Source organism: Triticum aestivum, chromosome 6B (genome assembly GCF_018294505.1).
Source record: "Triticum aestivum cultivar Chinese Spring chromosome 6B, IWGSC CS RefSeq v2.1, whole genome shotgun sequence".
NCBI classification, from domain to species: Eukaryota; Viridiplantae; Streptophyta; class Magnoliopsida; order Poales; family Poaceae; genus Triticum; species Triticum aestivum.
Window position 1 is genome coordinate 202,608,618 of NC_057810.1, and position 14,379 is coordinate 202,622,996.

Consider the following 14,379-nt stretch of genomic DNA (forward strand, 5'->3'; position numbering starts at 1 on the left):
GCGGTCCGGCGAGTTGAGGAGGCCCTCTAGCGGCAGCGAACGGGTCGGGAGGGGGACGAGAGAGAGACGTGGGGCGAGTGGGGAGTGGGATGGGGTTAGGGTTTGACCAGGGGGTCGGGGTGGCCTAGTAGGGCGCCGGGGTGGGCCGGCCTGGCTGGGACATGGCCCAGTTGGGCCGGGGGCTGCTGGTTCTTTTTTTTGTTTGCTTTCCTTTTATCTTTTCATAATTTTCTTTTCTGTTTCTTTTAATAATTAATTTAATTTAGTTTTTGAAAAATTTAATTTCAACACCTAAATTAGTATTTAGGAATACAACACTACCACATTAATTTGGACAGCTAAATAAAATAGTTTAATATTTTATTATTTGAAAAAGGTATTAATTAAATGTTTTGCTGCTGCTTTAATTACCTTAGTGCATCTAAACACTTTACAAAAATGTGGTTTCTGCATCAATATTATTTATGATTTATTTTCTACAACTTGAACATTTTAGTTTTAAAGTTTGAAAACTTTTGATGTTTGCTTTTAATTCAATTTGAATTTGAATCAGTTTTGAACTAACGCGAGATTATCAACAGTAATCGAGGTGACGTGGTATCATTAGCAAGGGATTACTGTAGTCTAATTATCCGGGCGTCACAGCAATGCTTTCGACCATACTTGAGCCATAAAAATCTGTATGTTTGTGGCAATACGGGCATGCTAGATTGCCTTTTGTGCTCCAACCACTCAGCATTGCGTAAGCTGGGTAGTCACTAATGGTCCACAACAAGCATGCATACATCTGGAAATTTTTTTTAGTTGCAGCATCATATGTCTCAGCACCATCCTCCCATAGAACATTCAGTTCATCAATCAAGGGCTGCAAGTACACATCTATGTTATTTCCTGGTGACTTTGGTCCTGGAATAATCATTGACATAATCCAATTTTCTTGTTTCATACACATCCAAGGTGGCAAGTTATATGGAATAAGAATGACAGGCCATGTACTATGTGATATACTCATGAGCCCAAAGGGGTTGAATCCATCTGAAGCAAGGCCAAGCCGAACACTGCGAGCATCTTTTGAGAATTTCTTATAATATTTCTTATCAAAATGCTTCCAGGCCTTGGAATCTGCAGGATGCCTCATTACACCATCATCCACCCGACCCTCCTTATGCCATTTCATATGTGATGACATATGTTCTGTCATGTACAACCTTTGCAGTCTTGGAATGAGCGGGAAATACCTTAGAACTTTTTGTGGCACTAGCTTCTTTGATTTACGACTTGATGCATTGTCTTCGTCAGTAGCAGGAGTAGATTTCCATCGAGACGCATGACAGACAGGGCATTCTTCTGCATCAGCATGTTCATTACGGAATAGCACACAATCATTAACGCACGCGTGTATCTTCTTATAGTCCAGCCCAAGATCTCGGATCACCTTCCTTACTTTAGCGAGATTAGTAGGAATGCAGTGACCCTTTGGCAACACCTGTGTGAACATCTGCAGAACTAAGTCACATGCTCTATTGTTCATCCCAGACACGCACTTGATTTGGTAAAGCTTCACAATGAAAGATAGCTTCGTGAAATCCTTGCAACCTGGGTACAACTCTTTTTTTGCCTCTTTCAATAGTTTGAAGAAGACCTTGGCTGTTGCATTTGGCTCCTGGCTCCTTTCATCACCGCTGGAAGCATCCACATGAATGTCTCCCGCACCTTCACCAATGTGTGCATTGTTTTGCATGTTTGTGCCCCTTATGAGAGTATTGAGCATCTCACATACCCCAGCACCATCATCTACAGCGTCTTCATTATCAGAATCTTCAGACATGCTTCCCTCATCCGATTGTTCACCATGGTATATCCAGTGAGTGTAGGTTGGATCCATCCCATTGAACAGCAAGTCAGTATGAACATCCTTTTTATTTTTCGGAACACTATTGAGACATCTCCTACATGGGCATGGGACTGTTGAGTCTAGGTGAGCACCATCGAAGGCAAAATTCAAGAAATCCTTCATGCCAGTTTGCCACTCAACAGAACCTCTTTCCCTCTCCATCCAGCTCTTATCTCGTGTCATTTTTGCCTTATCTCCGTAAAGTCAGTCCTGTTAAACAAACATAACAGCCGCTTTAGTAGCTGCATTACAGTCAATAGCATCACTAGCTGCATTACAAGACAAGACAACAGGGATACATACATACCAGTATTACTGTCACATGGTAAAGCGAAAATTTATCTATACATTGTAAATCAAAATTTGGTTGATGGAAGAAGAAATAGTATTACTGTCACATGGTAGTATATGTGACATGAGGGTAAATAAGTTCGGTTCCCTAGTTGGCTAGATCATGAAAAAACAGAAATTCTGAGAGAGACAGTGGCGAGAAAATTTGCCATTTGTTTTGTTTGTCCACCACCTGCATCATGATCTGCTCTTCTGCTCAAGAACATAGCATAAGGGGCAAAGCAAAACATCTGCTCTTCTGCATCTTCTTCCATGTTTGTGCCCCTTATGAGAGTATTGATCATGTAACATAGCATAAGTAGTCACAGGATCAAAGAAAAACAAAACAAAATAATAGACAGCAAAGGTAAATGGTTCAGAAATAGCACTGTCTTTTTGGTAGTATTCTGATTAATCAAACACACAGCCAAGTACTAGCAAGTGAAACAGGATTCAGTAACTACTCATACAGGAAATCAAGATCCCTGGGTAGCATACTAAGTATTCTCACAGTAATTTTTCACCAATTAACCCATGTCCATGCAACGATTCACAGGGTCATATGCAGATGAAAGCAAAACAGTACAGAGTTTCAGAGATTTACAACTAGTAAAGATCTTCTGCGTGATCCTTGAAGAAGAGAAGCAGAAGAGGATCCTTGGGGAAGATCGACAGCGTGCTGAAGAGGAGCAGCGGCGGTCGTCGGTGTTGGAGAGGAGCAGCGGCGGTCGTCGGTCAGGGGCGGCAGGGAGGGGCCCCGAGGATTCAAGTTCCCCCGCCTCCCTGTCTGGTGAAGCGCGCCGTCAGGGAGGAGAGGCCGCCGCCGCCGGCCTCCCGAAACCCTCTTCTCACCTCCCTCTTCCTTCGATCTGATCTCTCCCTTTTCTCTTTTCTTGGTTCAATCTGGTGTTTCCCCTATCTCTGTCTCTGTTCTGGCTTTGATCTTTTTTTTTTGAGGGGCGAGAGAAAGGAAGTCGCCCCCTTTTCTTTCCTTCGATCGTTCAGCCGCGCGTGGGATCAGACGACCCGTCTGGTGGGTCGCGCCACTGCGTGCTTGGATCGCTCGGGTGACCAGACACGCTGTCTGGTGGAGCGCGTGACTTCTTCTGCCGTATATTACTTTTTTTTAAGGTCAGATAGCGTATATTACTGAAATATGTCCACGCAAAAAATTAAAATTACTGAAATATGTGATTGACGTGGTCTTCTTTTTCTGTTTGAAAGAAGGTAGTAATTCTATTGACCTGCACTGATGTTGAGGTCAGGGTGCAGGTTTGTAATATTCTAAATATCATGACCTCATTATTTTTGCATTTTTTAAAATTAAGATGATATTTATATAGTAATTTGGTTGCATAATTCTGCCAACTTAAGTGGTGTAGGTAGCATATGTCGGCCAACAATCGACACGTATCAATGTCCTACACCACCCATGTGATCACTAACGTCGCCTCTGATGATCGGGTCGCCCTCGACGACCGGGTCGCCTCCGGTCACGGTTCTGTCGAAAGCTTCCAAGACCATGTGCTCCACTCCCAAGCTCTCCGTCCTTCGATAGGCACGCCTGGTACGCCTCCTCCTCTTCCTCCGCCTTGCGCCGCTCTTCCTCCTCGCTTTCATGTAGGGATGGGATGCTCCCAGTGCCACCTCGGCTGGTGCACTCGGACGCTTATCCGCTGCCAAGGCGGGCAGGAAGACGCCTGCCAAGGCGGGGGGAGTGCGCACGAAGGGGCGGCGGGGGTCTTGCCTTTCTCCTTGCCTGAGAAGAAGCCAGAAGCCCAAGGTGGCTAGGTTTGTCACGGGGGACTAGAGGGGTGGCTATATGAGGACGGGGCGTATGGAAGAGGTTGAGGACTAACATGTATTTTTCTATCTTCATCCTAATGCAATAATTATTGAGCATCACTAAGGAGTAACGACAAAAGAGGCATAAAGAGATAGCGGAAAGCCGGAAACTAGGCACCGTGAAATAATTTAAGTGATTTGTTGATGTCATCGGTGTGTGCACGAGGGATGATTTTTTTCCTCCCGTTGCAACGCACGGGCATGTTTGCTGGTGAATACATAAAAAAGGGATAGATATGACGAGGCGACAGTCCAAGACTTGAAGATTTTTTATATCTAAAAATGAATATATAAAGAAGAGATAAGGCGTTGGCCTTATCTTAATACATTTTTTGTTTTTTAACAAATGTGTGATATGCCAATAAGTAAATCTCAAAACTAAATTTGTTTGGTTGAAAATTGACATAGTTGAATCTCTATTATTTTTCTTAAAACAAAAGCAACATGATTACGTTGGACCTACTGTGGCGCGGAGGACCCTCCCGAGCCCCCTCGCAGGTGATGGGAGAGATCGCTAGACAACCTCCCAGCGCCCCGCCTCCCGCTCCTCCCCTCCCCTACCGCCGCTAGAGGGCGTGACTAGGTGAAGCCCGACCAGCGGCGGCGGCGGCAAGGCTCGTTCGCCCCCTTGCGTGTGGATCCAATGTAGGATGGATCAGACACGCAAAGGCGCCGCGATGCAGGGTTGTTTTAATTTACATAGTAATTGAATCTATATGCTTATCTTTTGAACAAAAGCGAAATAATTATGTTGGACCTACTTTGGCGTGGACAAACCCTCGACGGATTGTCCGGTAAAATGAAAGATGCTGAGATCACCCCATCTAAAGATTGGAATATGAGATCGAGACTGACATAGAACGACCGTCTCGTCAACCCATGCCATCAGTACTTATGTTTCGAGACAAGAGTATAATTTAATAGTATTAAAGTAAGGGGCGCATGAGGTTTCTGTGACATGTAATTTAGAGCTGGCCAAATTTCTGCTGCTTTGACCAACAATTCACCAAGGCACATTTTTTTTGACATATCCAACCCAAGTGTAGATCCATGATGAAACAACACCTTCCTAATTGGCTGCGGGTGGTTGGCGGACCAGAGTTACAGCGGAGGGGTTGAAGCACCGTGGTACATCACCTACCCAGTCCGTCCACTGGTTGACGGTGAAGGCATCCGTGGACGTGGTGTTCCTCCCACTCCTTCTATCTTACTTTTGGTGAAAACTTGATCTTCGGATCGGACGATAGCGACGTTCGTGGTCGTGCCCTTCCTGGAGGCATCGTCTTGGAGTCCTTGGTCCGGGATGATCGCTCCTCGTGCTGGTGGTCTCCATCGGCTCTAAGCGGATCCCTTTTTTGCACATCTTATAGGTGCTTGGTAGTTCTTGAGGTTGTGTGTCGGTGCCCGGCATTTGTGTATATTGCCTTGGGTGTGTGTGGCGTTCATTTTGTATCAGTTGCTTCAACGTATGTGATGATTGTTTTACAATATAAACAGGGAAACTCTTTTTCATTCGTTAATTGGCTTCTCAAATGACGATGACTATACAAATATTGACGACGAGAACCTTACAAGGAAGGGCGTCGGATCGCCCCTTCACAATTCTCGGATTTGGTGTTTTTTTCACCACGATATAACTTTTTATAAATAAATTTTGGAATCTATAACTCCTAACTCCTGAAAGACCCGTAATTTAGAATCTCTGTGACATTGATTACAGGCACGAATGTCATAGCAACTGAGGTCCGACACGTCACGTTTTGTTTTCGTTCGGTAAATCAGTCTAAAACAGGCTTCATCCCGAACGCCAGCATCAATCCTATCTTCTTCTCCCCTTGCTCCACCGCTCAGAGCACACTGCTCTGTCTCCGCCACGCAATACAGAGAGGAGTGGCCTTCGCCGGCGACGAGGCTCCTCCCTGACCAGATCCCGCCACAGTCGCGGCGGCAGGGGTCGAGGACGACGACCACGAGGGATCCGCGGAGGGGGCCAGGGATTTGGCGTTCGCTACAGCCGAGCACCAGGTACTGCCGTGCTACGACTCAGCTCCTCGCCGACCGGAGCGAGGTGCCGTCGCGGTCCGATGCCGAGCGCCGCCGCGAGCACCAGGCCGCCGCGCTCGGGGCGACGCTGCCCGCACCATCCCTGCGATGCGCCCACCTCCAAGCCGGCGGCGATGGCGATGTCCGCGAGGCCCTGGGCGCGAGGGAGGCGATGGCGACCAGCTGAAGCGGCGGCGCCGTCATCCTACACCGGGAGGCGGCGCCTGGTGGCGCACGAGGCTGCGGGACGCGGAAGGGGGAGAAGCAAGGGATGTACTGTTCGAGGAGGCGGGGCGCGGAGGGAGAGAGCAGTGGAGGTGCTGACGCTGACGCCGCGGCGCTTCATGGAGGTCAACTAGGAGGTGGACGAGGCCTTGCAGCTCGCAGCCGACCTGCTCGCCGATGCGCCAATAGGGATCCGCTCGCCGGCGGGGACGCCGTTTTCTTCTAGTGATGTGCGGATGGTGAACTGCTCGCCGGGATTCACCCCGAGCCCAGGTATTCCGCCGCCTCCTAGTAGCCGCCCGAGCTGTGCTCATGTGCCTTGCCGTTAGCTGAGCTCTCCTACTGCTACTGACCTGGGACGAGCACAACAGCAGAGCACATGCGTGCAGATTTAGTTAGAACAGGAAGTTTCGTCACAAAGAATGGTTCAGGTTCAGCTTAATGTACACTGAAACTTTGCACTTTTGTTGTACAGGGAGTGGGAGTATCGGGGATAGGATATGTGCATCGAGCAGAGGGGTCTGGTGTTCACTTCAGGTTTCTTGCCTCAGTCGGATCAATTCTGGAGTCCTTGATCTCCTCGTCCTTCATCAACAGCTTTACGTGGGAAGGTATTGGATATTACTAAAAGTTTAGGAGAGCAAATGTATGATAGACAAATATGCAAAATAAGAATGAACTCTTTTTTAGTTGTTCGGTAGCACATCATACACTGATTGCACTGAAACAGGAATTGCTAGACTATTGATGGAGAAGATCATGTGTCCCCTTTTTTTATGTTGTCTAGCAGTGACTTGGGAATTTGTTTAGTAGTGACATGCCAATTTGTTTGACTTTAGATTTCTGGTTCACATGGGTACACATTGGGTACATCTTGACAATATTTTTTCTGGAATAGTTTCTTTTGAGCATGGCAAATTGTGTAGAACATGATATTTAGTACAATATGGCAAATTGGCAACTAGTGTGTAGTGTTTAGCACTGTTTAGTGTTGTTTGTCCTCCTGCGAGAATTATATTCAGTAATTTGCCATGGCATTTGTCCTCCTGTATTTAGTCTGTAGTGCAAATTTTGTAAACTTGCCATGTGATCAGTACATACAAACTCTAGCTTTGAAATGAATCATGAATAGAATTTTCTCTAGATTTTGCCATGAATCAGAAGTATATATTGTTGAACACTGTTTTGCCATGGCAAAAAGGATTTTATAGCTTTTGGCATGCCTCTAATATAGCTTTTTCCATGTCACCACTATAACTTTTGGCATGACATACACATATTTTTTTTTACCATGGCAAATTTGCTAATCTGTTTGCCATGCCTCTAATATAGTTTTCGCCATGTCACCACTACAACTTTGGCCATGTTCACATGGAGTAGTAAAAATAAAAACAAATTTGAGTTGATTGTAGAAATATGTGTTTGTTTCCCTTTTTTTGACTTTGTAGGATTGATGATGACCACATTAAGCATTGCAACTTTTAACAGATTTGATTTTGCTTTTGTACTTACTACTGCAAATCCACCCAGGTAATTTTGCCATGTCAATTAACATGCAGTATGTTTGTGCCATGGCAAATTTGCATTCTTTTTCATTTCATTTACACGGCAAGTCTTCAAAACATTTTAGTATTCCCTCCATCTCGAAATATATCTACAACCTAGAAAATTACCTAAAAACTAATTACTTATTTTAAACAGAAAGAGTTACTTTCCCACCACCTAATTTAGGTGTACTGTTTTTTGCGCCAATATTTTTTAACCTCCCGCTAAAAGGTCCCAAATTAGCGTCTTTGTTCCCACCAAAAAATTAGCTTCCCGCTAAATACCTTCCTAACAACCCACGAATATATAATTCTAGACCAAACGACGGCGTCTTCACGGGCGATTGGATCTGAGCTCTCGTCTCGGTTCATCTGTGCTGCCGGCGTCATGACGGCGTCAACAGAGCGAACCACGTCAGGTGCACGGCGTCAGGTTAGTCCTCCTCCCGATCTCCTCCATCGCTGAAAAATCCAGTCCTCCTCGATCTCCCCCTCCCCCCTCTCCTCTGCGCCCGCCTCCGTCCGGGATCAAACCCCCCTCCCCCACGAGCTCCTCATCGATGCGCGGCTCTCTCGATCCTGATCCATTCAGAGGGGCTGCCCCTTCTCTCCTCCGATCGCCGCTTGGCCGTAGAAAAGAAGTCAGGGCAGGGGACATGCCGCCGCCGGTGGCATTTTCCCATCGCGCCTCGATTTGGCCGCCTCGGCGGAGGCGCTCGCGGCCTGGAGGGTCGGCGCAGCGCCTCACCTTGGCCTGGAGGCTGGCCGCCATGGAGCTCGCCTCGGCCTTGAACTGGGGCTCGACGGGGCCTCCCGGCCCGGTTCATGGCTGCAGCCGTCTCGGCTGTGCACGCCGGCGTCGTGACATGGTGGCCAGGCGCTGGTTACTGCCGCACCCGACCCCAGCGTGCCCGAGGTGCCTGCAGGCCTCTCCACCATCTCTGCTCCTGTTTCGCTCTGTTTCCTCGTGGACGCCAAAGGGGGTCGTGAGCATTAGATTGGTTTTTGAGCATTAGATCCATTAACTGAAAGATATAGACATACTCTGTAATCTGTATGTGCAAAGCTAGCTAGCTTGCATTTTTATTAGATAAGTGCCGGCTTTCTGAGTTCAATCCCCTAACTAATAATGGTGCCAAATACCAGGTTTTTTTTCTACATACATGGATGCTTTCATGATCCACTTTACATTTGTTTCCCCCTGGGTTCAGTCCGAATCTTTACATTACACTTAGAATCCTACCATCACCGTCACTGTCACTCTGCATACAACATTAATTCTTATATCTGAATCAGGTTGATTAGCTTTCGATGTAATATTATCCGGCTTGCCTAAAATAAATCCACATTCTTACACTCTGGTTTCTTCTTATACATCCTACAGTCACTTTCTTATAAATATTTTTTAGCAATTAGCGTAGATCGAGATGAGTTTCTTTCAACACATTTTAAGACATAATGTCATATATTAGATGTTATATGTGCGTCAACAGAGCAGAGCATTCAGGTTTAATCATCATCTGCATTGCATTTGATTCAGATTACTATAAGCTGATTTTTAATAGATATTTGGTCTTACATGAGTCACATTGCATTTTTTTCCTATAGATTCAGAGTAGTATTTTCATGAACCTATCACTGATACTTTGCCTTTCATGTTCATTCACATATGTCTGGTTTACCCACACAAGAGCACAATGATGAATTTTACGGAGGATGCTCCTGGTACACAACATCCTTACTTCATAATCACCTATCTGAATGGTGCAGAACATCAATGCTTTGTTAATGCTAAGTCCCATGATTGTTTTTGTGTGCAGTAAAGAAAGGCTCTGTTCTCTTAACAAGGATGGAAAGTATAACGGCATACAAAAACCAACGTGGACAACCCAAATTTGGTAAATTATTTAGCATTTTCTATAATGCATAAAATCTTGGTGTGGGTTAAATAGCTAAACCTTCAAGACTACTAAATCTTTTACAGCAACTCCAGAACAATCTGACATTCCAGTGTCTGCTAATGACATGTGTTCCCTTGCTGAATGGCCATCCCATGCTCGCCGCAACTGTGCGCGACTACAGGATGGTACTTGCTTTCGTTTACATTTGTGTCGTCATTTCTTACAATCTAATGCTGAGTAATACACATTTTCTTGTATGATTTGGGCTGTAGAAGCTGGTGGACAGAAGAAGAAAGGGCGAGGTGTTCTAAAAGGTTTTAAAGCTAAATATTACATTCTCTGAAAAATTGGGTGGTACAGTAGGAATGAACTATCGCTCGTTCAAGGATGACGTGGTTGTCATAATGAAAAGAAAGTTACCACTCATTGGAGTGAGGACGTGGTCGGACATTCACCCTACCATTCATCGACTCATTGTTGCAGATATAATAGTGCGTACAATATTTTTCACATGTGTTATCTTATTTTACCATCGATAATGCACTGCTTATGTATATTTATTTGCTGTATGCTTTACAGGACAGATGGGACCTGGAAGATACACTAGAAACAGAAGAAAAAGTTTTCAAAATTGCGAAAGAGAGATATAGAGGCTGGCGATCAACTCTAAGCTCCACTTACAAGGAATACAAAACAGATGCAACTAGATTGGCTAATCTGCCTGAAGATTTACAACCAGAAGAGTGGGAATGGATGATTGAGTACTTTGGCACTGATTCAAAATTTCAGGTTATCTCTAAGGTCACGGTTAGTCTATTATGTGTTAAGGTGAAATGGCTAGTCTCATTGGTTATATCTGGTTTCAATGAATTGATAGGAACGCAGCCAAAAGAACGCTGATAACCGTAAGAAACAGAAGACAAAACATATAATCGGATCAAAATCTTACTCACAAGTTAGTTTCGAGAAGGTACGAGTCCAATTAAATATGTATGCCTTGCTGCTAAATATGGTGTCATGTTTCAAGCATCTCATTGTTATATTACTTGCAGAGAAACTTAGAAACTGGAGAAGAGCCAGATTGTATTACTCTATGGGAATTCACCCATACAAACAATGGAACATGGTCTAACACAGATTCCCAGAAAGTTTACGTGAGTACACTGACTTTTGGTTATTCTATAGTTAGTCAATGATGTGCATTCGGCATGTTTCATCATCAGATGCGATTATTCAGGCGTTGGACCGTGTTATTCTTGATTCATCTTTTATAGTGTCAATATTGGTGCTGCACCTATAATTGTTCCTATCATTTTTAGGACCAAGCACTTGAAGAGGTTAAAAACAAAGAAGCTGAAACTGAAGGTCCACTTTCAAGTGAGCAGAAAAACAATGTTTTCCAGACTGCTTACAAAGACACTCTGGAATGCAAGTCATCGCAGCCTCGTGGGTACGGATACATGGCCAAAACTTCAACTGGTTCTGAAAAGTTCCGTATCCAGATTGAAGAGCAAGCTCGTGCTACAGCAGCCACCCAGGAGCGAAACTCTCAGCTCAGCCAGCAGGTCAATGATTTAGAAGATCAACTACAAGCTGAACGTGCTAACACACAAGAGAGGATTAACTTGGAGCGTGCTGAGAGAGAACAACTTGAGGAGAGGTTAAAACAAGAGCGTGCTGAAAGGGAAAGATTGTTGCAAGAGGAGCGAACATCAAGACTGGAATTTGAAAAAACATGATGGCAAAGTTTGTAGAATTGAGCAAACAGATGGAAACCCAACAGGTGATGGTGATTACAGTCATATGCTTCTGACCTTGTAAGATTTATGTTGCTTACTTGCATTGCTAAAAGTGGACTTCTATTTACAGGTTCCTACGAAGAGGGTTGACAAAGAAAATAGTAATCCAAACTTGCAAAATATTCTTTCACAGACATCTAGTCCTAATAAGACTCCAGATTCAAGGCCGACTGCTATTTCTTCAAATGCGCTCATACAAGCTGCAGCAAGGCAATCTCGAATGTATAAAGCAATGGTAAGTCACAACCTTGCTTTCTCTTCATGTTCACCTGCATTTTCTACATCATTGGTCTTCATAATTAGCTAGCTGCTTCTTCTCTTTTACCATGTGTTGTTGCTGCATCGAGTCACAACTTAAATAAAATACAAATATGTGCTAGCTAGGGACATGAACTTAACTGAAACTATACATCTAGTCATAACTTAAATCAATAGCAGGAGCTTTTAGTAGATGTACGATCGGACGATGGTACCATTCTGTATGCACGAGCAGGATGTCATGATCATGTGCGTTATGCCTTCGCTGATGAGTCCACTGCAATGTCCCATGTAGTATCTCTTCCTGTTGATATAGGGGTCGTGAGGGTCGTTTTTTAAACGGACTCGCAACTCCTGATGGAAGCACTTAATATCAATAATCGTCGGCCTATGCTGTTGTTATTGAGGATACCAAGTACCCGCTCATATTATGGTTTTCTTATTATGAAATAAATGTATGTCGTCGCTCGGCAAACTTTGTTGCTCATGAGCTTGCTAGTCTTGATAGGATGTTAGAACCTAACTGGAACGGGGGGCCGATGTACTAGCCCTTGTGGCTGCTCTGTGTTTTGGGTGATTTAGCCCAACACCATTAAGTTAAAAGCAATGTTTTTTTCTCAAAAAAAACCTTTTAGTAGATGTACTTTAGGTTATGCCTTAGCCATTCACACTTGTATAGTTGTTCTGATGCCTTAGTTACATGCTTGCTGACACAGTATTAGCTAGTTAGTCTGGCAATAGTTTTTAACAATGGAGCTGGCATAATTGTATGGCGTATGTTATGTTTGACTCATTAACTAGAACTTTTTTTATTTCTTGATTGCAGGATCCAAAGAACTAGCTGGACTGGACTCTAGATCACAGGCAGTTTAGTCTTCGAAGTTAATTAGGATGGCTAAATTACATTTGAGTTTTATTTGATGGATATTTTCTGTCAGAAGTATGAATTGTATGAATCTACATATTATATATATGGTTTTGAATATTGTAATTAAAACCCTGTAATTTTTTTTATGATTGCAATAGACTATTACCACAACCCATTTTTGGTTGCCACATGCTAGCACCACTAAAAATATAGTGTTGCATCATATCTCAGTTGCTACGCCTATCTGTTTTGTTGCACTAGAATGTTGCAACGGAGCACTTTATATTGTTGTAATAGCTTCGCGCCACAAAAAATTTCATGATGCGATAACAGTTTAGCGCCACCAAAGTAAGTTTGTTGAAATAGAGTATCGCCACGGAAAGTTTAAATTGTCGCAATAATTTCTCGCTACAAAGATGTTACTTGTTGTGATACCTATTTGTCACCATCAAAAGAAATACGTTGCAATTTCCTGTTACGACGATTGGAATATTTGTTGCCATAAGTTAATGCCACAAGCGCAGTGGGTCGTGGCAACATGCCTAATGCCACGAAAACAAGAATTGTTGCCATAGTTTATTGCCACAGGTATATTGGATCGTGGCAACATGCCTGATGCCACGAAAATAAGGATTGTTGCCATAGTTTGTTGCCACAATTGATTATTGCCATGAAAGAGTAATGCGCCACGAAATGGCCGTCGTTGGCATAGGTTGTTGCCACAAATGTCTATCACCACGACATATCAGTATCCACAATTCGGTACATGTTGCATTAAAGCTATCTCCACAAAGCAAATTGTGGTATCAGGTGAGTGTTGCCACGGGAAAACATGTGGCAAGTTCCCGCATGGATGTTGCAATAGCACACTTTATTGCCACAATTGCCTTTCGTGGTAATAACCTATTACCATGTGTCCAGTTGCAACGGCTGCCAACGAATGTCATTTCGTGGCAATAGGTACTTATCGTCACGAAACAGCATGTATTGCAACAATTTTTTTTGTTGTAATAGACCCGGATCCTTGTAGTGAGAGGAGGTTGCGCAAATTCCCTCGGTCAGGATGCCTTAGATTCTCGGTGTTGATCGAGACGGTTCTCCGGAGAATGCACCCGAGCTGAACCGTGTACCCCTTGCCTAATTCTTTGGGCGCCGTTGGATGCCCCTCGGAGGACACTTCAGTAAATTCCTCCTTGACGGTGCCGAGCATGTTCGGGCGCCGGTCCTTCCGTTGCCTCTTCGATTGGCTGCCATCTGTGGGTGTGCTGCCATCATCGGTGGTGGCATCCTTGGCGGCACCATCAGTGGTCTCATCCCCGACGCTACTAGGTGTTGTGTAGTCAGGATCGGTGTCTTCCGCGGCGTCCTCATAGCGCTGAGGTCCTTCCTCCATCTCCTGGGACAGCTCCCAGAATTGCTTGCCCGAACCGCCGGCCTCATCGTTGTGGGCCATGTTTCGCTCTAAATAGGAAAAAGGTTTGGTCAAAAAGTTGGTTATTGTCAAGGAACAAGATCACGGTTTCATCATTTAGGGTTTGTCGACTCCGAGGCATCCTAAAAGCTTAGCTTTTATCATTTAGGGTTTGTCGACGCCGAGGCACCCTAAAAGCCTAAGCTTTCATCATTTAGGTTTTTATCGACACCGAGGCACCCTAAAAGCCAAGGTTTTATA

General features: G+C 44.4%; 1 protein-coding gene across 7 annotated transcripts; it reads left to right on the forward strand.

Annotated features, from left to right (window-relative positions):
* The first annotated feature begins 5,836 nt into the window (after positions 1–5,836).
* Positions 5,837–12,944, forward strand: LOC123136567 (uncharacterized). 7 transcript variants are annotated; one of them, XM_044555977.1, is made up of 13 exons: positions 5,837–6,610; positions 6,813–6,948; positions 8,199–8,314; positions 9,573–9,606; positions 9,702–9,779; positions 9,866–9,967; positions 10,058–10,273; positions 10,362–10,571; positions 10,660–10,752; positions 10,835–10,936; positions 11,102–11,565; positions 11,652–11,816; positions 12,666–12,944. In XM_044555977.1, the coding sequence occupies exons 7-11, from the start codon at positions 10,148–10,150 to the stop codon at positions 11,519–11,521; spliced, it is 951 nt and encodes a 316-aa protein (XP_044411912.1). In that variant the 5' UTR covers positions 5,837–6,610; positions 6,813–6,948; positions 8,199–8,314; positions 9,573–9,606; positions 9,702–9,779; positions 9,866–9,967; positions 10,058–10,147; the 3' UTR covers positions 11,522–11,565; positions 11,652–11,816; positions 12,666–12,944. The 7 variants fall into 7 exon arrangements, with proteins under 7 accessions (XP_044411912.1, XP_044411908.1, XP_044411913.1 ...); XM_044555973.1 differs by having other exon boundaries at positions 10,055–10,273; positions 12,666–12,880; XM_044555978.1 differs by lacking the exon at positions 8,199–8,314.
* The last annotated feature ends 1,435 nt before the right edge of the window (positions 12,945–14,379 follow it).

Excerpts from the sequence above, each read along its gene's own strand:
- LOC123136567 (XM_044555976.1), top strand. The coding sequence starts at position 10,148 with ATGAACTATCGCTCGTTCAAGGATGACGTGGTTGTCATAATGAAAAGA. Across the intron at positions 10,274-10,361 it reads TCATTGTTGCAGATATAATA|GACAGATGGGACCTGGAAGA; the intron begins GTGCGTACAATA and ends TATGCTTTACAG. Across the intron at positions 10,572-10,659 it reads GCACTGATTCAAAATTTCAG|GAACGCAGCCAAAAGAACGC; the intron begins GTTATCTCTAAG and ends ATGAATTGATAG.